At 40.3% G+C, this 24,384-nt stretch overlaps 1 protein-coding gene across 1 annotated transcript in view; it reads right to left on the bottom strand.

Moving 5' to 3' along the window:
• Positions 1 to 24,384, bottom strand: part of Ccdc171 (coiled-coil domain containing 171) — a 324,843-nt gene that overhangs the window by 100,968 nt on the left and 199,491 nt on the right. Inside the window, exon 23 of the mRNA XM_060365796.1 lies at positions 23,439 to 23,493. Coding sequence (XP_060221779.1) covers positions 23,439 to 23,493 — 55 coding nt within the window. The remainder of the gene's footprint in view (positions 1 to 23,438; positions 23,494 to 24,384) is intronic.

Below are 24,384 nucleotides of genomic sequence, written 5' to 3'. Positions count from 1 at the left end.
ATGCTGGAGAGGTTGTGGAGAAAGGGAAACCCTCTACATTGCTGGTAGGAATGTAAACTGGTACAACCGCTTTGGAAATCTATCTGGCACTTTCTCAGACAATTAGGAATAGTGCTTCCTCAAAACCCAGCTATACCACTGCTAGGTATATACCCAAAATTTGCTCAAGTACACAAAAGGATATTTGCTCAACCATGTTTATGGCAGCTTTATTTGTAATAGCTAGAACCTGGAAACAACCCAGATATCCATCCAATTTCTGGATACAGAAATTGTGGTATTTTTATACAATGGAATACTACTCAGCAATCAAAAAGAAGGAAATCATGAAATTTGCAGGCAAATGGTGGGATCTAAAAAAGATCATCCTGAGTGAGGTATCCCAGAAGGAGAAAGACAAACATGGTATATACTCGTATATATCTCCACCATGCCCCTTTCCAAGTCCACTGATGGGGGGACCTCCTCCCCATTCATCTGATCCTGTTTTATCAGGTATCTTCAGGACTGGCTGCAAAGCCCTCCTCTGTGGCCTAAGAGGACTGCTCCTCCCTTTGGGGGTGGGGAGGCCAAAGAGCCAGTCATTGAGTTCCTGTTAGAAATAGTCCTTGTTCCCCTCACTTTGGGAAACCAATTGGTTACTGAGCTACCACGGGCTACATCTGAGTGGAGGTTCTAGGTTATATCCATACATGGTCCTTGGTTGAATGTCAGTCTCAGAAAAGACCCTGTGCCCAGATATATTTGGTCCTTGTGGAGCTCCTATCCTTTCCCCATCAGACTACCTCCCCTTCTTTATGATTCCCTGTACTCTGCCAAAGGTTTGGTCATGAGTCTTCGCTTTGAAAACACTGCTAGTTAGAGTCTTTCAGATGTGCTCAGTAGACTCCTGTCATACGTTCAATGCACATCCCATCTGTCTTTCTAAACGAGGATTGATCATCTTACCCCATGTCCACTTTTTATTATCTTTTTTAGGTGTATAGGTTTCATCATGTTTATCATATCTTATAGGTCTATATAAGTGAGTATATACCGTGTTTATCTTTCTCCTTCTGGGATATCTCACTCAGAATGATCTTTTCTAGATCTCACCATTTGGCTGCAAATTTCATGATTTCCTCCTTTTTGATTGCTGAGTAGTATTCCATTGTGTAAAAATACCACAATTTCTGTACCCATTCCTCCGTTGATGGACATCTGGGTTGTTTCCAGGTCCTGGCTATTATAAATAAAGCTGCTATAAACATGGTTGAGCAAGTATCCCTTTTGTGTACTTGAGCAAACTTTGGGTATATACCTAGGAGTGGTATAGCTGGGTCTTAAGGAAGCACTATTTCTAATTGGATAAATTTGATAAACATAATCTACCTACATAAACAAACTGAAAGACAAAACCACATGATCATCTCAGTAGATGAAAACAAAAAGCCTTTGACAAAATCCAAAATCCATTTGTGATAAAAGTCCTGGAGAGATTATGGATACAAGAAACACACTTCAATATACTAAATGAAGTTTATAGCAAGCCCATAGCCAACATCATCTTAAATGGAGAGACTCTCAAAGCAATTCTACTAAAATCAAGAACAAGACAATGTTGTCCACTCCATACCTATTCAATATAGTTTTAGTTTTTAGCTAAAGCAATAAAACAACTGAAAGAGATCAAAGGGATACAAATTGTAAGGGGAAAAGTCAAAACATCTTGGTTTGCAGATGATAGGAGAGGGTACGTAAGTGACCCTAAAAGGTGACCAGGGGTCTCCCAGAGCTGGTAAACACTTTCAGTAGAGGAGCAGGACACAAACTAACTCACAAAAATTGGTAGCCTTCCTATGTAGACATGAAAAGCTGAGAAATCATGGAAACAACATCTTTTACAACAGCTTCAAAAATATACAACTTGGGGTACCTTTAGCAAAGCAAGTGAAAGACTTACATGATAAAAATTTCAAGTCTTTGAAAAAAATTAAAGAAGATATCAGAAAATGAAAAGATCTCCCATAATCCTAGATCAGTAGGATTAATATAATAAAAATGGCCATCCCACCAAAAGCAATTTACAGATATGCAATCCTCCTCAAAATTCCAACACAATTCTTTACAGACCTTGAAAGGACAATTCTCAATTTTATACAGAAATACAAAAAACTCAGGATAAAACAATTCTGAATAAGAAGAACTGCTGGTATGACCATCCCTAAAACTCAAATTGTACTATAGAAGAGTAAAAAAATAGTATGATGCAACCAGTCCTGATGAGACTGATGGGCTAGGGTCAAATAGAAGGGGAGGGAGACTTCACCTATCAGTGGACTAGGGGAGGGGCACAGGGAGAGAAGGGGAGGGAGGTAAGACTGGGAGGAGATGAGGGAGAGGACACAGCCAGGATACAAATTGAATAAATTGTAATAAATGATAATAATAATAATAATGATAAATGAAAAAAATATGGTGTTGGTACAAAAACAGACATGACCAATGGAATCAAACTGAAGACCCAGACATAAATCCACACACCTATGGAGACCTGACTTTTTTTTTAAGAGGCCAAAATATACACTGGGGAAAAATAACAGCATCTTCAACAAATGGTGCTTGTTAAACTGGATAGCTGAATGTAGAAGAATCCAAATAAATCCATATTTATCACTTTGTACAAAACTAAAATTCAAGTAGATCAAAGACCTCAGCTAGACACACTGAACCTGATATAAGAGAGTGGGAAACAGATGTGAACTTATTTGCTCAGGAAGACTTTCTGAACAAAACACTGATAGCCGGGCCCTAAGACCAATAATTAACAAATGGGACCTCATGAAACTGAAAGGCAAAAGATACCGTCATTCAGGTAAGGCAGCTGCCAACAGAATGGAAAAAGATTTTACAACTATATATCCAATAGAGGACTAGTATCCAAACTATAGGAAAAAAATTTAAAACTGAATACCAAGAAAACAAATAACCCAATTAAAAAAAAAAAACAGATCTAAACAGAATTCTCAAATAGGAAACTCAAATAGCTGAGAAACATCCTTAGCCATCAGGGAAATGCAAATCAAAACTATGCAAATTTAACATGCAAATCAGAATGGCTACCATCACTAAAACAAAAGACAGCTCATGCTGGCAAGGATATGGAATAAGGCAAACACACCTCCATTGCTGGTGGGAGTGCAAACATATACAGCCACTATTCAGATCAATATGGCACTTCCTCAGAAAGTTGGGAATCAATCTACCACAACACCCAGCAATACCACTCTTGGGCTTATCCACAAAAGACACTCTAACATAACACAAAGACACTTGCTCAACTGTTATTGCTGGTTATTATATTCATACCAGCCAGAAACTGAAAACAATCTAGATGTCCCTCAACTGAAGAATGGATTTTTAAAGTAATATATTTATATAATATATTTATATACAGCTGTTTAAAAAAATGGTATCATGAAATTTTGCAAACAAAAGGATGAAACTAGAAAAAAAAAATCATCCAGAGTAAGGTAACTCAGACCCAAAAAGATAAATATGGTATATACTTGCATATATGTGGAATTAGCCATTAAGTAAATTATAACATTTACAGTAAGTGTAGGCCCAGAGAGACTGAGTATACAGTGACTGTCTAGTGGGGACACATGGATCTCCCTGGGAGGCAGAAACAGAACAGATTTATGAGTGGACTGGGGGACGGATAGGGATAGGAATAGGAGGATCAGGTGGGGAGGGGAAGTCGAGACAGAGTTGAGGAAGAAACAGCGAAAACTGAGGGGTATTTGAGGGATGATATGGAAACCCAGTGCAGTGAAAATGTCCTAGAATATATGAAGGTGATCCTAACGAGGTTTCCCAATGATGGGAGTACAGAGTCTCAATGAGCCATCTCTTTACCAAACAACCCTTTGAGTGGCAGGACTGGGTTGCATTCAATTGAGTTGTTGGCCAAGGGAGTCCCATTAAAATCCCAAAACAACCCAGAATGTTGCTAAGATAATGGGTTGCTCTCCAAAAACTGTCAGGAGGGCTCCATTGCTAAGGACAACACCCATATAACTCACTGAAAATGGAGAAGTCAAGCAGGAGCCTACATGAAGTCTTCACCCCTATGTTCTAGTGTCTTTTCTGTAGGAGGGTACTTTAAGGCTACCAAAGGAGAACCCAGTCACAAAAGCCTATGACCTACAATCTGTTCTTTCTGCAAGATACACTAGGGCGATGGTGGCACAGAACTTGTGGGAATAGCCCACCAATGTCTGATTTGACTAAAGGCTCACTGCACGATATGGAAGCCATACCCAGTACTTCCTAGATAACCAAGAACTAGATAGCCCAGAGACCGAGGATAAAGCCAAACACTACTGGTCTTAAAAAAAAAAAAAAAAAGACTCCTGATGATATTGTGCTATACTCATAGATCAGTACCTTGATCAGTTATCATTAGGGAAGTTTCTCCAGCAGTACATGGGAACAGATCCAGAGACCCACAGCCATATATTATGTGGAGAGAGGGTCTAAATGGGATGTCTCCATCAAATTCCTCCCTAGCAAATCCCTTTCCTCAGAGTTCAGGAAAGCCCCACAGATGAGGAAGTGAAAAAGAGTCTAAGAACTAGAGAGAATGAAAGACACTAGGAGAACAAGACCCTCTGAATCAACTAAGCAGGGTACATACAAAAGCTCACAGAAACTGAAGGAGCAGCACAGGGCCTACATAGATCAGCACCAGGTCCACTGAGTATGTATTATAGCTTTCAGCTTGGTATTTTCATGGGAACGCTTGAGTGTGTAAGCAGGTGGGTCTCTTGATTATTGTGTCTGCTCTTGGAGCCCTTTTCCTCTTGTGGGCTTGCCCTGTTCAACTTCAATGTGATGATTTTTGTTTTAACTTACTATGTTTCATTTTGTTATATTTGGTTGTGATCTCTTAGAAGTTTGTTATTTTCTCATAAGAGACAAAAAGGAAGTAAATCTGGAGGGAAGGGGAGCTAGGAGATAACTGGAAGGTATAGAAGGAGGAGAACTATTCGAATGAAAACCATAAATAAATAAATTTTTAAAAGATTTAAATTCGAAGATGGCGGCACCGGGAGGACTCTCATTCTGAGCAGCAGCAGCAGGATCAGCACAGTGACCAGTAATCAGAACTCGCAGCCATAAAACACAGTCATTGTGTTTCCCAGGTGAGAGGATACCCCACGGTGGGGGATTCAATCAGCTTTTAACTCACCCGGCTAAACCGCAGAAGAAATCCCGGTTCCGCCAGACGCTTGGCTCCCGACCGCCAGCCCCAGCCCCAGCCCAGAGCCACAAGCCAGTGTCTCTGCTCACGGTCCCAGACTGAACCGTGTGCACCACACTATCAGAGACTGGAATTTTCAGTCGAGAGATAACCCCAGGGTACAGGAAACGATTGGGACCGGCCTTAGGTCACCCAGACATCCCCTGGAAAAGACTCGGGTTCCACGGGCACCCCAGGAGCCAACCCGGAGCCAGAGCCGGGGACCCAGGCTCTGCCTGCCTGTGCGCCTGATTCGCCGCCTGAGATAGAACTGTGGGCACCAGGGCACCAGCAAATGAGTTTCACTGTCCGGTGCAAACACACAGGGAGGGAAACAGCTGGTCTGATCTCAAAGCACTCAGCCGAGACTCCCAGCCTAAAAAGGTCCCCGGAAAATTACCCAGCTTAGGGAGGCACCCAGGCTCCCAAAGGCCGCAAAGGCAGACACAGGCAGTTTCTGCGCACCAGACAGCTGGCAGAGACTGAGCCGCCATCAATCAGCTGTGCTCCAGGCACAGGCAGTTTCTGTGGCCAGCCAGCTGGCGGACACTGAGCAGTGTGCACCAGGACAAAAAAAGACAATGGGAATCCGTGTCTCCAGAGAATCCACAGGGAAGGAAGGAAACTGTACTGACGTAAATCACCCAATCCTTCCCTAGAAAAAGTCTAGCAGACCAGTGGGACCGAGGCGCGATCACTCAGCTGTGCTCCAGACACAGGCACAAACAGTTGCTGCGCGCCTGATGTCCAACTGGGTCACAGCAGCTGATCATTAAATTTAAACAAGAAACCCAGAAACAGGGCAGCTGCCCTCAGGACTTCCCTGGGTGAGAGGAGAACCCTCTCGACTAACAAAGACCACAGTTACCACTCAAGTCTATATCCCTGAGGTGAGCAACCCCTGAAAAAACACCAGCCATCCAGGGACTATACCCAAAAAGCTTAGAAGACATCCTTCAGGAAAAACCAGCTTTCTGCAAAGGGGACTCTCTCCACCACAGGATCCCCAGGAACCACCAGAAAATAACCCCAAACACCTAAGATAGCACAATGGGTAGAGGTCAGCGTAAAAGCTCAAGCAACAAAAGACAGAGCAATATGGCATCTCCAGAACCCAGTTACCCAGGGGCAAGTAGCCCTGAACACCCCAGCATAACTGAAATCCAAGAAGATGACCTAACAACTATGCTCATGAAGATGATAACAGAGGAAACAAATAAGATACGTAAAGACATAGAGGAAGATAAACTCAAACAGAATATTGCCATCCGTAAAGAAATAGAGGAAGCTGCAGCCAAACAGTTTAGGCCTTTAGAAAGGAAATGCTTAAAGCACTGAATGAAATGAAAGAAACAGAGTTGAAGGAACTAAAAAAAAAACAGGAAAGTACAATCAGACAGGTGAAGGAAGTAAACAAAACAACTCAAGACCTGAAGATAGAATTGGAAAAATTAAAGAAAACACAAATGGAGGAAATAATGGAAAGGAAGAATCTAGGGAAGAAAACAGGAACTACAGAGGTAAGCATAACCAACAGACTACAAGAGATGGAAGAAAGAATCTCAGGTGTAGAAGATACAATGGAAGAAATCGATGTATCTGTCAAAGAAAATATTAAATCCAAAAAATTCCTGACACAGACCGTCCAAGAAATCCAAGACAATATGAAAAGACAAAACCTAAGAATAATAGGTATAGAGGAAAAAGAAGACTCCCTTCTTCAAGGCCCAGAAAATATTTTCAACAAAATCATTGAAGAAAATTTCCCCAAGCTAAAGGAGAGGCCAATTAGAATACATGAGGCCTACAGAACACCCAACAAATTTGACCAGAAAAGAAAATCCTCCCGCCACATAATAATCAAAACAGTAAGTATACAGAACAAAGAAAAAATACTAAAAGCTGCAAGGGAAAAAGGCCAAGTAACATATAACGGCAAACCCATTAGAATCACACCTGACTTTTCAACAGAGACTATGAAAGCCAGAAGGGCCTGGATGGATATCATGCAGACCCTAAGAGAATAGAGATGTCAGCCCAGGCTACTATACCCCGCAAAACTCTCAGTCCTCATAGATGGAGAAAACAAGATATTCAATGACAAAAACAAATTTCAACAATACCTACAAACAAATCTAGCATTACAGAAGACACTAGAAGGGAAAATACAACCCAGAAAAAACTAGCTACACTCAAGAAAACACAGGAAATAAATAACCTCACTTCAGTAAAACAAAAAGCAACCAAGCACACAACCTGACGACCACAGCCAATATCAAAATCAAAGGATCTAACAGCCACTGGACATTAATCTCTCTCAACATCAATGGACTCAACTCTCCAATAAAAAGACACAGATTAACAGAATGAATACGTAAACTAAACCCAGCAATCTGTTGCATACAAGAAACACACCTAAGACACAAAGATAGACATTACCTGAGGGTAAAGGGTTGGAAGACGACTTTCCAAGCAAACGGACCCAAGAAGCAAGCAGGAGTAGCCATTCTAATATCTGGCAGAAATCCAAAATAGACTTTCAACCAAAATTAATAAAAAAGAGATGGGGAAGGACACTTCATAATCATCAAGGGAAAATTCCACCAGGAAGACATCACAATCCTGAACATCTATGCCCCAAATGCAAGGGCACTCACATTTGTGAAAGAAACATTGATAAAATTTAAACCACATATAGATCCCCACACATTAATAGTGGGAGACTTCAACACCCCACTCTCAAAAAAGGACAGGTCAACAAAACAGAAATTAATCAAAGAAACATTGTCTCTGACAGAGGTCATGAATCAAATGGACCTAACAGACATTTACAGAACTTTACACCCAAACACAAAAGAATTTACCTTCTTCTCAGCACCTCATGGAACCTTCTCGAAAATAGACCATATAGTGGGTCACAAAGCAAGCCTCAACAGATACAAGAAGATTGAAATAATCCCTTGTATCTTGTCTGATCACCATGGAATAAAGCTGGACCTCAACAATAACAGAAATAGCAAAAAGCCTACACACACATGGAAACTGAACAACTTGTTACTAAATGACAGCTGGGTCAGGGAAGAAATAAAGAAAGAAATTAAAGTCTTTCTAGAAATCAATGAAAATGAAGACACAACATACCCAAACTTGTGGGACACAATGAAAGCAGTGCTGAGAGGAAAGTTCATAGCACTAAGTGCCTTCAAGAAGAAATTCAAGACAGCTCATTCAAGCACCTTAATGGCTCACTTAAAAACCCTAGAAAAACAAGAAGCAGACATACCAAGAAGGAGTAGACGGCTGGAAATAATCAAACTCAGGGCTGAAATCAATCAATTGGAAACAAATAAAACAATTCAAAGAATCAATGAAATCAAGAGCTGGTTCTTTGAGAAAATCAACAAGATCGACAAACCCTTAGCCAGGCTAACTAAAAGGCAGAGAGACACCACCCAAATCAACAAAATCAGAAATGAAAAGGGGGATATAACTACAGACACTGAGGAAATCCAAACAATCATTAGGACTTACTTCAAAAGTCTATATGCCACAAAATTTGACAATCTAAATGAAATGGACAATTTTCTTGATAGATTTGACTTACCAAAGCTGAATCAGGACCAGGTAAATCAACTAAATAGTCCTATATCCCCCAAAGAAATGGAAGCGGTCATCAAAAGTCTCCCATCCAAAAAAAGCCCAGGAGCAGATGGCTTCAGTGCGGAATTCTACCAGACCTTCAAAGAAGAGCTAACACCAATTCTCTTCAAACTATTCCACAAAATAGAAACAGAAGGAACATTACCAAACTCATTCTATGAAGCCACAGTCACCTTGGTACCTAAACCTCACAAAGACTCAACAAAGAAAGAGAATTTCAGGCCAATCTCCCTTATGAACATTGATGCAAAAATACTTAATAAAATACTTGCAAACCGAATCCAAAAACACATCAAAGATATTATCCACTATGACCAAGTAGGCTTCATCCCAGGTATGCAGGGGTGGTTCAATATACGGAAATCCATCAATGTGATCCACCATATTAACAAACTGAAAGAAAAAAAACCACATGATAATCTCCCTAGATGCTGAAAAAGCATTTGACAAAATCCAACATCCATTCATGTTTAAAGTATTGGAGAGATCAGGGATACAAGGCACATATTTAAATATAGTAAAGGCGATATACAGCAAGCCTATAACCAACATCAAACTGAACGGAGAGAAACTTAAAGCAATCCCACTAAAATCAGGGACAAGACAAGGCTGCCCACTCTCTCCATATCTCTTCAACATAGTGCTGGAAGTCCTTGCTAGAGCAATAAGACAGTTGAAGGAGATCAAGGGGATACAAATTGGAAAGGAAGAAGTCAAATTATCACTATTTGCAGATGATATGATAGTATACGTGAGTGACCCCAAAAACTCTACCAGGGAACTCCGACAGCTGATAAACACCTTCAGCAAAGTGGCCAGATACAAAATTAACTCAAAAAAATCAGTAGCCCTCCTGTATACAAAAGACAAAAGGGCTGAGAAAGAAATTAGGGAAACAACACCCTTCACAATAGCCACAAATGACATAAGGTACCTCGGAGTAACCCTAACCAAGGAAGTCAAAGACTTGTATGAAAAAAATTTCAAATCTCTGAAGAAAGAATTAGAAGAAGATATGAGAAGATGGAAAGATCTCCCATGCTCATGGCTTGGAAAGATTAACATAGTAAAAATGGCCATCTTACCAAAAGCAATCTACAGATTCAATGCAATGCCCATCAAATTACCAACACAATTCTTTACAGATCTGGAAAGAAAAATTTTCAACTTCATATGGAATAACAAGAAACCCAGAATTGCTAAAACAATCCTCTACAATAAAAGATCTTCTGGAGGTATCTCCATCCCTGATCTTAAGCTGTACTATAGAGCAACAGTTTTAAAAACTGCATGGTACTGGCATAAAAACAGAATGGTGGATCAATGGAACCGAACAGAGGACCCAGAAATAAACCCACACACTTACAGACACCTGATCTTTGACAAAGATGCCAAAACCATACAATGGAAAAAAGATAGCATCTTCAACAAATGGTGCTGGTCCAACTGGATATCTACATGTAGAAAAATGAAAATAGATCCATACTTGTCACCCTGCACAAAACTGAAGTCCAAGTGGATCAAAGACCTCAACATAAAACCAGACACATTAAATCGGCTTGAAAAAAAAAGTGCGAAATACCCTAGAACTCATTGGCACAGGAGAAAACTTCCTGAACAGAACACCAACAGCACAGGCTCTAAGAGCAACAATCAATAAATGGGACCTCATGAAACTGAAGAGCTTCTGCAAAGCAAAGGACACCGTCATCAAAACAAAGCAACCGCCTACAGATTGGGAAAGAATCTTCACCAACCCTTTATCTGACAGAGGACTCATATCCAGTATATATAAAGAACTAAAGAAGCTGAAAAGCAGCAAACCAAGTAATCCACTTAAAAAATGGGGAACAGAGCTAAGTCAAGAAGCTAAAGAGAGAAGTCTCTGTAGAGGAATATCGAATGGCAGAGAAGCACTTAAAGAAATGCTCAACCTTACTAGCCATTAGGGAAATGCAAATCAAAACAACCCTGAGATTTCACCTTACACCCATGAGAATGGCCAAGATGAAAAACTCAAGTGACAAAAAAACTAGGGGAACCCTTCTCCACTGATGGTGGGAATGTAAACTTGTACAACCACTCTGGAAATCAATCTGGCGCTTTCTCAGACAACTAGGAATAGCGCTTCCTCAAGATCCAGCCATACCACTCCTGGGCATATATCCAAAAGAGGCTCAAGTACACAAAAAGGACATTTGCTCAACCATGTTTGTAGCAGCTTTATTTGTAATAGCCAGAAGCTGGAAACAACCCAGATGCCCCTCAACTGAAGAATGGATGCAGAAATTGTGGTACATCTACACAATGGAATATTACTCAGCAATGAAAACTAAGGAAATCATGAAATTTGCAGGTAAATGGTGGGATCTGGAAAGGATCATCCTGAGTGAGTTGTCCCAGAAGCAAAAAGACACACATGGTATATACTCACTAATATAGACATACAACATAGGACAAACCCACTAAAACCTGTGCATCTAAAGAAACTAAGCAAGAGAGAGGACCCTAACTAAAATGTCCAATCCCCATCCGGAAAGGCAAAGAGGAGGGACATCAGAAAAAGAAGAAAACAGGAAACAACCTAGGAACCTACCACAGAGGGCCTCTGAAAGCCTCTGCCCTGCAGACTATCAATGCAGATGCTGAGCCTGATGGGCAACTGTTGGGCAGAGTGAAGGAAATTTTATGTAACAACTGGGAAATAGTAAGAGCTGGAGAGGACAGGGTCTCCACAAGGAGAGCAACAGAACAAGGAAATTTGAACACAGGGGTCTTCCCAGAGACTCATACTCCAACCAAGGACTATTCATAGAGATAACCCAGAACCCCTGCACAGATGTAGCCCAGGGCAGTTCAGAGTCCAACTGGGTTACATAGTAATGGGAAGAGGGACTGCCTCTGACATAATCTGATTGGCCTGCTCTTTGATCACCTCCCTCTGGGGGGGAGCAGCCTTACCAGGCCATAGTAGAGGACAATGCAGCCACTTTTGATGTGAACTGATAGACTAAGATCAGAAAGGAGAGGAGAACCTCCCCTATCAGTGGACTTGGGGAGTGGCATGCATGCGGAGGGAGGAGGGAGGGTGGGATTGGGAGGGGAGGACGGAGGGGCTTATGGGGGGATACAGAATAAATAAAGTGTAATTGATGAAAAATTAAAAAATATATATAACCTCAAAAAATAATAAAAAATTTAAAAAGAAAAAAAAAAGATTTAAATTCACAGGTAAGAACTACAGGTAAGAAGCTGGAACTAGGAAAAGCCATCCTGAGTGATGTAACCCAGACCAAGAACAACCAACAGTATTTTTACTTATATGTGGCTATTAGCTGTTAAGTCGATAATAAACAAGCTTCACTCCATAGAACTACAGAGGTTAGTTGTAGAGTAAGGAACTAAGATGATGCAGATCACCCTAGAAAGGGGGAATAGAATAAAAAGTTATAACTGAGTGGGAGAGGGGAGACTGCAGAGGCGGGATCAAGTGGGAGGGGAACGGCACATAAGAACTAACAGGGACTGTGGCAGCATGCGCAGGGCCTGCACAGATCTGTGCCAGATGGGGTTCCTAAACCCAGAGAAGTTATCTCCAACTGGTAACGAGCTGCAAACGAAAGTTCAGTGTTCTCCACGAAGTCTCGCTGGGAAACAAACTGTTCTTGAGGGTAGGCTGCATGGCCAGCAGATGATGGCGACAGGAAAGAAGCTTGACAGCATCTTTGGAGGTCCTTTGTCTCATAACGTCTTGTAAGGTCTCTTACTTTCTTTCATTTTATCTTTTTCCTTTTGTTAACCCCACAGGCCCTTTGTGTATATATCATAGCTTCCAGTTTACTGTTTTTATGGGATTCCAAAGTCCGAGAACAAGTGGGTCTGTGCCCCTTTATCTGTTGTGCCTTTTCTTGGGCACTTTTTCTTCTGTTTGTTTGTTTTGTCCTATTCTAAAGTATTTGGTTTTGGTTTATCTTTTTTTTTTTTTAATTATCCATAAAAGCCTGTTTTGTTTTCTAATGAAAGACAGAAAAGCAATGGAACTGGATGGGTGGGGAGAAACTAGGAGAAATAGAAGAAGAGGAAAATGCAATCAGGATATATTATGTGAGAAAAATATCCATACTAAGTAGAAGAAAAAATGCAAGGGTAATTACACTGGTTACAGCACAAGGTGGTACTAACATATCTGATCCTTAAGTCTCAGTTTTTCTATAGATTTAAAACCACACAATCATTACAAACAATTGATAAGCAGACAATGTAGAAAGATGAAATTTGTTATAATAACATGAAGGGGGACTCAGAAATATACAGTGTTTTTAGAACTAGGATCTGCTTAATGCCAAGGAACACTAGGAGAATTATCAAAATAGATATATTCTGAGGAAAGGAAAATGTCCCGAGTCCTTTTGTTACTGTGTGAATGTATGGGGTAGGAAAATAGCAGATATCCTCTCATACCTAATCATATTAAATAGAAATTCAATATATTATCTAACTGAAAAATTAGCTGAATTTATTTAAAAATCATGATTAATTTCTATAAAAGATTCACCTTAGGTATAAAAATACAAATACTTTACAAATGAAAATATAAGTTACTTCTGAATCCTGACTTTTGTGAATAGAGTAGTAATGGACATGGATGAGCAAGTATCTCTCTAGTAAGAAATATCTTACTGCTTCTTGCAGTAGATGGTGATCAACAGAGACTCAAACTGGTCAATGTGCAGTGAATAAAAGCTGAAACAACCCCAAGAGTATTTGGTTAACACAAACTGACTCAAAAAGAAGAGAGGAGAGAGAGAGAGAGAGAGAGAGAGAGAGAGAGAGAGAGAGAGAAGACAGAGAGAGGGACAAAGAAAGAGTAAGAACAAAGTTTGGTGGATAGGGAAATAAGGTCATATTTGGGGGACCCAGGAATGAATATATCGGAATAATTATATGAAATTCTCAAAGAATTAGTAAAAATATTTTTTGAAAAGACACTCAAAATGACCCTGAGATTCCACCTCATAACCAGCAGAATGCTTAAGATCAAGGAATGATGCATGCTGGAGAGGATGTGGAAAAGGGGAGTCCTCCTCCACTGCTTGTGGGATTATAACCTTATACAACCACTTTGGAAATCAATGTGGTGCTTTCTCAAAAAATTAGGAATTGTGCTACCTCAGGATTTAGCTATACCACTCCTGGGCACATATCTGAAAGATGCTAAACAATACAACAAGGACATTTGCTCAACTATGTTCATAGCAGCATTATTCATAATAGCCAGAATCTGGACACAACCTAGATGTCCCTCAACTGAAAATAATGGATACTGAAATTGTGGTTCTTTTACACAACAGTACTTAGCATTAAAAACAAGGAAATCATAAAATTTGCAGGCAAATGGTGGAAACTAGAAAAAATCATCCTAAGTGAGGTAACTCAGAAGCAGAAAGACACATTTGGTATTTACTCACTTATAAGTGGACATTAGACATATAATATGGGATAAACATACTAAAATCTATAGCCCTAAAGAAGCTACACAACAAGGAGGACCCCAGGGAAGAGGCTGGAACCTCACTCAGAAGGACAAACAGGATAGATATCAGAAGTAGGAGAAGACAAGGAACAGGACAGGAGCCTACCAGAGAGGGTCTCTGAAAGACTCTACCCAGCAGGGTTTCAAAGGAGATGCTGAGACTCATAGCCAAACTTTGGGCAGAGTGCAGGGAACCTTACAGAAGAAGGGGAAGATTGAAAGACCTGGAAGGGACAAGAGCTCCACAAGGAGACCAAGAGCGTTAAAAAACATGAGCCCAGGGCAGCTTGCAGAGACCAAAACTCCAACCAAGGACCATACATGGAGAGGACCTAAAACCCCTTCTCAGATGTAGCCCAGAGACTCAGTTTCAAGTGGGTTCCCTAGGAAAGGAAAGGGGCTGTCTCTGACATGAACTCAGTGGCTGGCTCTCTGATCACCTGCCTTTGGGCGGGAGGGGGTATTGTGGAGGGGAGGGGGCCAGCCTTGTCAGGCCACTGAAGATGATGCAGCCAGCCCGGAGGAAACCTGATAGGCTAGGATCAGATGGAAGGGAAGGAGGACTGTCCCTATCAGTGGACTAGGGAAGGGGCAAAGGGGGAGAAGAAGAAGAAGGGTGGGTGGGACTGGGAGGAGACAGGGAAGGGGCTACAGCTGGGATACAAAGTGAATAAATTAAACAAATAATTAATTAAAAGGGCACTGAAAAAAGTGATCGAAGAGATTCCCAAAATAACCTAGCCCATTACCATTACCCTAGTTGCTTCCTAGAACTTAAAGGTAAGATCCTATTGCTGAAGACCCTGCACACTTCAGACACAGGAATTACAGGGATCAGGCTGAAACTAATCTAGAAGCCTCCTCTCTGAAAATTAGCTCTTCCAATACCTGAAGAAGTATATAAGCTGCCAATGGAAAAAAGTTGCAGTTCTACCCTGCTGTTAATGCTTACAAACTACAATGATCATCATGGCAAAATATCCCAATGTTACAACAGTGGCAATTACATTTTGAGGGTTAACCAAGAGCCATCTAATTGGATTTAAGGCATGCTCAATAGGAGGTAATTAATGCCTAGTACTATAAATCTATGCAGCTACCCTAGGCTGCTAAGGTCATAGAGCTGAAAATAAATCCAACTATAGCCATTTTCCTAAGCCAGTATAATTTTTAACTGCATTCTAATTATTAATAACCACAGATGACTGTAGCTCTCACCACTCATCAAGGAGGCATCTTTTTGCAGCTGAGACCATTGAAGAACACAACTGGTTCAAATCCAGAAAGCCACTGACTATTCCTAAGGCTCAGGGAGCATTGTGGGAGAGAACACAGAAAGACTGTAAGAACCAGAAGGCTACAATGTACGCTGTGAAATAGTGTCCTCTATATATGACAGGGAAGCTGTCTCCATGAAAGCTGAAAGAAATATGGCTGCCTAGACAAGACTTTCACAATAACAACCCCTGCTGACACGACACTGTGGATAGGGAAATCTCACCAGATCTTATCTGCAGATGAAGAGCTACAGGCAATTAGCGGCAGCTAAGAGAAGGCGAATCATGTCCTCCAGGGACAAACTCCCTGATAGGCTACCTACACTGAGGCAGCCAGCCTTAACATATACACATATGAGCAAAACCAAATGGACTCCCCAGGCTATATTATATGTGCAAGAATATGTATGTCATAACAACTAAACAAGAGTACATCAATTTCAGAGGGAGTGGATGGAACATGGGAGGACTTGTGAAGAAAGAGGAAGGCCTGAAAATAATCGAGTACTCCTGTGAAATATCAAAAAGTTTACATTAAAAACAGATAATATACTAAAAAGGAAATTTTAATGTTTGCAAAGAGTAACCAAAAGAAAAGTGAAGTATTTATACAATACTATAAACTTCAAGGTAAGGGTTGCTACAAGACAAAAATGATACTTAATGATGAGATGAGTCCAGATACACAAACCACCCCAAAATCAATGAGGCAAACTGACAAAATTGAAGGGAGAAAGAACTCAACAATAATATTTGGAGACATCAACATCACACTTTCATTAAAGGGCAGGATAACTATATAAAATTAACCCAGGATTTAGGAAAGTTGGATGACATTATAAAACAACCAGACATCAGAAAGAAAGAAGAAGTGAAAGAGAGAGAATATAATGCCTAACAATAGTGGAATACACTTTTAAATGTACATACATGTAAGACTCAAAAAAACAGGCCACATTCTATGTCCTATAACAAGTTAATAAATTTGAAACAAGTAAAATTCAACTGCATATCTACTCAAAAAATATAGAACTATATAAGAGCTCACAAGCAAACATGTATGTGGAAAAATCATACATGTCTAGAAATTATATAACATGAATGGCATCTTACTTTGCATTCTATTGCTGTGATAAAACACCATAAACAAAAAATTGAGAAGAAAAGGGTTTATTCGGCTTGCACATTTTGATTACACTGCATCATTGAGAGAACTCAAGGCAGAAACTGAAGCAAAAGCAATGGAGGGATGCTGCTAATGGATTACTCAGCATGGTTTGCTCAACTACCTTTCTTGTACAATTCAGGACTGCCCGCCCAGAGGTGGCACTGTGCACAATAGGTAGAACCTCCCACATCATTAACCAGGAGAAAGCTACTCTGGCTTCCTACAGGAAATGAAGGCTCATTTCCTCAAATGAGTTTCTCTTTTCTCAGAGGACTCCAGTAGATGTCAAATTGAAGAATAATAACTAGAACAAATAGCTTAAAGACTAAATGGCATTCCCATCAGCAAAGGAGGAGGGTTCCCCTTTCTCCACATCCTCTCCAGCATGTATTGTCACTTGAGTTTTTTAAATTTTTATTTTTATATTAATTACAGTTTATTTACTTTGTATCCAGCTGTAGCCCTCTCCCTCATTCTGTCCCAATCCCTCCCTCCCTCTCTCATCTCCTCCCTGCCCTTCTCTAAGTCCACTGAGACTTGAGGACTGGCTGCAATGTCCTCCTCTGTGGCCTAGCAAGGCTGCTCCTACCTCAGGGGTGTGGAGGTCAAAGAGCCAGGCACTGAGTTCATGTCAGAGACAGTCCCTGTTACCCTTACTAGGGTACACACTTGGATACTGACTTGCCATAGGCTCCATCCAAGCAGGAGTTCTAGGTTATACACATGCATGGTCCATGGTTGGAGAATCAGTCTCAGAAAACACCCCTGTGCCCAGATATATTAGGTCTTTGTGGAGCTCCTGTCCTCTCCAGGTCTTACTAACTCCACCTTCTTTCATATGAGTCCCTGCACTACACCCAAGGTTTGGTTATGAGTCTCAGCATCTGCTTTGATACACTGCTAGGTAGAGTCTTTCAGAGACCCTCTGTGGTAGGCTCCTGTCCTGTTTCCTGTTTTCTCCTACTTCCAATGTCCATCCCATTTGTCTTTCTAAGTGAGGATTGATCCTCTTACTCCGGGTCCTCCTTCTTGTTTAGCTTCTTCAGGTGTACAGATTTTAGTATGTTTATCCTACCTTATAGGTCTAGTATCCACTTATAAGTGAGCATATGCCATGTGTGTCTTTCTCCTTCTGGGATAGCTCACTCAGGATGATCTTTTCTAGATCCCACCATTTGTCTGCAAATTTCATGATTTCCTTGTTTTTAATTGCTGAGTAATATTCCATTGTGTAAATGTACCACAATTTCTTCTACCATTCCTCCATTGAGGGACATCTGGGTTGTTTCCAGCTTCTGGCTATTACAAATAAGGATGCTACAAACATGGTTGAGCAAATGTCCTTGTTGTTTACTTGAGCATCTTTTGGATATATGCCTAGCTGGATCTTGAGGAAGCACTATTCCTAATTGTCTGAGAAAGTGCCATATTAATTTCCAAAGTGGCTGTACAAGTTTACATTCCTGACAGCAATGGAAGAGGGGGACCCTTCTCCACAACCTCTCCAGCATGTGTTGTTACTTGAGTTTTTGATCTTGGCCATTCTGATGAGTGTAAGATGGAATCTCAGGGTCATTTTGATTTGCATCTCCCTGATGACTAAGGACGTTGAGCATTTCTTTAAGTGTTTCTCTGCCATTCTATATTCCTCTACAGAGAATTCTCTGTTTAGCTCTGTACCACATTTTTTAATTGGATTGCTTGATTTGTTACTGTTTAACTTTTTGAGTTCTTTATATATTCTGGATGTTAGCCCTCTTCTAAATATAGGGTTGGTGAAAATCTTTTCCCAGTCATTTTGTTCTGATGACAGTGTCCTTGTACAACCACTTTGGTTGTACAACCATGTTTGTAGTAACCAGAATCTGGAAACAACCCAGATGTCCCTCAACGGAGGAATGGTAGAAGAAATTGTGGTACATCTACACAATGGAATAATAGTCAGCTATTAAAAACAAGGAAATCATGAAATTTGCAGGCAAATGGTGGGATCTAAAAAAGATCATCCTGAGTGAGGCATCCCAGAAGCAGAACGACACACATGGCATATGCTCACTTATAAGTGGATACAAGACCTATAAGGTAGGATAAACATACTAAAATCTGTACACCTAAAGAAGCTAAGAAAGAAGGAGGACCCTGGGTAAGATGCTCAATCTTCATTCAGAAGGGCAAATGGGATAGACATTGGAAAAGAGAGAAAAGAGGGAACAAGACAGGAGCCTACCACAGAGGGTCTCTGAAAGATTCTACCCAGCAGTGTATTGAAGCAGATGCTGAGACTCATAGCCAAACTTTGGACAGAATACAGAGAATCTTATAAAAGATAGAAAGACGTGCAGGGGACAGGATCTCCACAGGGAGAGCAACAGAACCAAAGTACCTGGGCACAGGGGTCTTTCTAAGACTAATACTCCAACCCAGGACCATGCATCGAGATAACCTAGAACCCATGCACAGATGTGCCACATGGCAGCTCAGTCTCCAATTGTGTTTCCTAGTAAGGGGAGCATGGGCTGTCTCTGACATGAACTCAATGGCTGGCTCTTTGATCACCTACCCCTGAGGGGGGAGCAGCCTTACCAGGCCACAGATGAAGACAATGCAGCCAGTGCTGATGAGATCTGATAGGCCAGGGTCAGATGGAAGGGGAGGAGGACCTCCCCTATCAGTGGACTTGGGAAGGACATGGGAGGAAATGAGGGAGGAAGGCTGGGATTGGGAGGGGACAAGGGAGGGACTAGAGCTGGGATACAAAGTGAATAGACTGTAATTAATAAAAACATTTTTAATTTTTAAAAAAGGAAAAAAGACTTAATGACAGCAAAAATTTAAAATGCTTTGGTATGGATGCATACACAAAAAACAAAACTTATGGAAAGCAATAAATGCATTATTTATTAGAATTTATAGCTGTCAACACCTACATTTAAAAAAGAACGGTCAAAAAATAAAATAAAATAAAAAATAAAAAAAGAACGGTCTTTTAAATTAAAAATAGTTTTTTCTCATACAATAAATGATTATAGTTTTCCCTTTACTAACCACTCCCCAGATTACCATCCACCAAAATCCATTCCCTTTCTTTCTCTCAAGAGAAATGAGATTCTAACTTTAAATGAAGATTCTAACTTTCCATGTTAAAAAAAGTAGAAATTAAAAAAAAAAGATAGAAATATAAGCTTAGAGTAAAGGCAGATAAAACAGAGAACATCAGGTTAACACAGCAAATCAAGAAAAGCAAGAATTGGCTCCCAACGAAAAAAAGTCAGTAATGAATGACAAACTGGCTGAGAAAAAGAATGTTAACTTACACAAATCAGGAGTAAAGGTGGGGACATTACTACCAATGTCACACAAATAAAAGCAACTCTAAACGAATAAATAATTACATGCTGACAAACCAAACAACTTAAATAAAATAAGTTTTTAAATACAAAAATTAATTTAAAAATTAAATACAAAATTAATTCACAAACAAACATAAATTTTGATTAGACATTTAAAGGGAATGAATGAGCAAAACATATTTCTAAACAACAAAATTCTAGATCCAGGAAGCTTTGCCAGTGAAGCCTGTCAAACACCCAGAAAACTAATACCAATCAAATTCTTCACATGGATTGAAATGGAGAAACACTTCTTAACTTATTGAATACTGGCCTGATCTCAGCCGGAGATTTATCACAAGAATATTACGGATCAATATACATTATGGATTTGCATGTAAGAACCCTCAGAGAATACTAACACAATAAGCCACTGCAGAGCCAGAGGAACATACATCAAGAAGGAGGGCAATTTACCCAAGTAACACACACACACACACACACACACACACACACACACACCTCTATGAGAGATAATTCAGCCAAGTTTCAGAATACAGTGTCAACAACAAAAGTCAACTTTGTTCCTGTATGTCAGAACTTGAGAATCAAAAATGAATTTACTTAATATGTCCTAATCACCACATATTAAGTCACTTTATAACATAAAAGCAATCAGTTTTTAAAATAATAGATTACTGAGTGGATTTTTTAAAAACATATTCACTTGAGTAAGAAATTTCTAAGTTGTATACCTTGCTAAGGTACACAACTATTTCCATGTATTCATATGTGGATAGTGGTTTAACAGCAACCTAGTGTTTTGTCATCACAGGACAGGTGAGAATGCGGGTGACCTATGAGCCACTCAATACAGAACACGAGTAACTGCAGTGCACTTAGACCAGTTTGGAGAAACCATAATTTTCATAGTTTTACCAAGTAACTAAAGTGAGTTCTAGAAAAGTAATGACAATGTAGCTCACAGCCATTTCCAAAGCATGTTTTTGCTAATGTTTTAAAATAGTCAAAGGTAATAAATAAATAAATAAACAAACAAATAAATAAAATATTCAAAGGTAATTAAACTGCTTTGCAGTTAATAAAAATAATGACCTATGGTCCACAGCCTGTCCTGCCTGTAATAGCAGCCCAGAGTTTGTGGGAGTGGCCAATAACTAGTCAAAGTTGAGACCCAAGCAAGGAGGGGCAGCCCATCCTGGACACTGCCTACATGGCCAGGAACTGGACATATACTAAGAATAAGAAGTCAATGAAATGATTACTAATGATCTCTGCTGTGCTCTTAGGTTTGGTGCCTAGCCCAATTGTCATCAGAGATGCTTCCTCTAGCAGCTTATGAGATCAGATGCAGACCCACAGTCAAACCTTAAGCAGAGCTTGGGAAATCCCAGCAGAACAGGGAGAGGAAGGACTGTAGAAGCCAGAGGGTCATAGACACCAGGAGAATGGCCCAAAGAATTAACTAAGCAGGAATCATAGGGTCTCAGAGAGACTGAAAAAGCCATGATGGGTCTGCACTAGGTCTTCTGCATATATGTTGTGGTTGTGTAGTTTAGTGGTTTTTGTGGGACTCCTACCAGTGGAAGTTGGGATGTCTCTGACTCTTTTGCCTGCTCATGGAACCCTTTTCCTCTTGCTGGTTGCACTGTCCAGCCTTGATATGGGGGTTTATGCCCAGTATTCCTGTATCTTGTTATACCATGCTGGGTTGATATCCCTGGGAGGCCTGCTCTTTTCTAAAGGGAAACTGAGGAGGATCTCAGGGAGGGGGAAGTGGAAGGAACACTGCAAAGAATAGAGGGAAGGGAGGCTGTGGTCAGTATGTATTGTATGAGAGAATAAAGAAAAGGAAAAAACAAAGTAAAAGAAAATAAAACTTTAAGAATTAAAAATAGAGGGCCTCTGACTCTACCTAGCAGGGTCATTGAAGCAGATGCTAAGACTCATAGCCAAGCTTTGGGCAGAGTGCAAAAAATCTTATGAAAGAAGAGGGAGACAGAAAGGCCTTGAGGAGACTGAAGTGCCACAAGGAAAGCAACAGAACCAAAAAATCTGGGCACAAGGGTCTTTTCTGAGACTGATACTCCAACCAAGGACCATGCATGTAGATAACTTAGAACCCCTGTACAGATGTAGCCCATGGCAGCTCAGTCTCCATGGGTTCCCTAGAAAGGGATACAGGGGCTGTCTGTGACATGAACTCAGTGGCTGGCTCTTTGATCACCTCCCCCTGGGGGATGCAGCCTTACCAGGCCACAGAGGAAGATGATGCAGCCAGCCTTGATGAGACCCAATAAGCTAGGGTCAGACAGAAGGGGAGGAGGTCCTCCCCTATCAGCAGACTTGGGAAAGGGAATAGGGAGAAAAGAGGGATGGTGGGTGGGACTGAGAGGAGACAAGGGGGTGGGGGTCTGCAGCAGGGATACGAAGTGAATAAATTATAACAAGTAAATATATAAATAAAATAAAATTAAAAATTAAAAGAAAAAAGCAAAAAAAAATTAAAATAATGTCCCAGAACAATCATAGCACAAGTTGAGTGATTTAAAAATTGTAATAGCTAAAAAAAAAAAAAAAAGATTAAAAGTGTAACTCAAAAAAAAAATTGTAATACCTGATTAGGCTGCACCCCCCTCAGGGGGAGGTGATCAAAGAGCAGGCCAATCAGTTCATGTCAGAGACAGTCCCTGCTCCCATTACTATGGAACACACTTAACTGAACTGCCACGGGCTACATCTGTGCAGAGGTTCTAGGTTATCTCCTTGCATAGTCCTTGGTTAGAGTACCAGTCTCAGGAAAGACCCCTGTGCCCAGATTTTTTGGTTCCGTTGCTCTCCTTGTAGAGATCCTGTCTTCTGCAGGTCTCACTATTTCCCACTTCTTTCATAAGATTCCCTTCACTCTGCACAAAGTTTGGCTCTGAGTCTCAGCATCTTCTTTGATACCCTCCTGATGAGACCTGATAGACTAGGATCAGAAGGAAGGGGAGAAAGACCTCCCCTACCTGTGGACTCGGGGAGGGGCATGGGTGAAGAAGAGGGAGGAAAGAGATGGGAGTGGAAGAAGGAAGGAGCTACAGGTGGAATATAAAGTGAATAAACTGTAATTAATAAAAATAATAATAAAAATGAAAGAAAGAAAACAAAAAATTTTTAATACCTTATGAAGCATGTTTTCTATTGTTCTCATGTGATTGGCAACACATTCTTTGTCTCTAAAACAAAACAAAAATAAAGATTAAGTGTGAGTATAACCCAATTACCTTTTTACATTTGTTTACATCTTAGCCTAAGTCATTATGACTAGCTGTCTTTGATCTCTCTTTAAAAGCATAGGACTTGAGCTGCGGAGGAGTCCTGGTGAATGAAGTGTTCCCTGTGCTCATATGACGGGATCCAGATCCCCTAGGTCACACACACACACACACACACACACACACACACACACACACACACAGGAGAAGCTGAGAAGCAGTGACAGCCAGCCTGTAATCCCAGTCCTCACAAGGCAGACACAGGTTCTCAGGCAAGATGGCTAGTGCCACTGAAGGAAATTAGTGAGCCTCAGCTCTTGCCTCAACAAACAGAGTGAAAACTAACCCAAAAGAGACTCAGTGTCAATCTATGGCTGTCATATGTAACACATACCCACACTCACACCATACACATGTAAAGAAAGTATAAAACATAACCATAGCCACTGATATATTTTACACTTAACTGTTATGCTTACTTATGCTATTTGTTCCAAACTGTGGGAAAGAGACCATAAGTTAAGAAAATGGAAAGAATAAACTATGATTACATTATTTATTATCCACAAAATAAATGCTCTTAAAAATAAGATATTCTTTAAATCTTTAGTTGGTGGCAAAATATTGTGAGCAGTGATATTGTGTAAAATATTATTGTCTTTCTTCTGTCTTTCATGCTGTCATAATTTCATTAAAACCCTCTGTGGCCTGACAATGCATGTGTGGTTAAAAGTTCTCTTCGTGGTCTGTGTGTTTATTCAGCTTTCATAATAAAATAAACACTATGAGTTAAATGTAAAGACAAGATTTTAATAGTAATGTATGAATGGAAAAATGTAAACAATATAGCAA

This window comes from Meriones unguiculatus, chromosome 12 (genome assembly GCF_030254825.1).
Source record: "Meriones unguiculatus strain TT.TT164.6M chromosome 12, Bangor_MerUng_6.1, whole genome shotgun sequence".
NCBI classification, from domain to species: domain Eukaryota; kingdom Metazoa; phylum Chordata; class Mammalia; order Rodentia; family Muridae; genus Meriones; species Meriones unguiculatus.
This window is presented reverse-complemented; position numbering and strand designations above follow the sequence as displayed.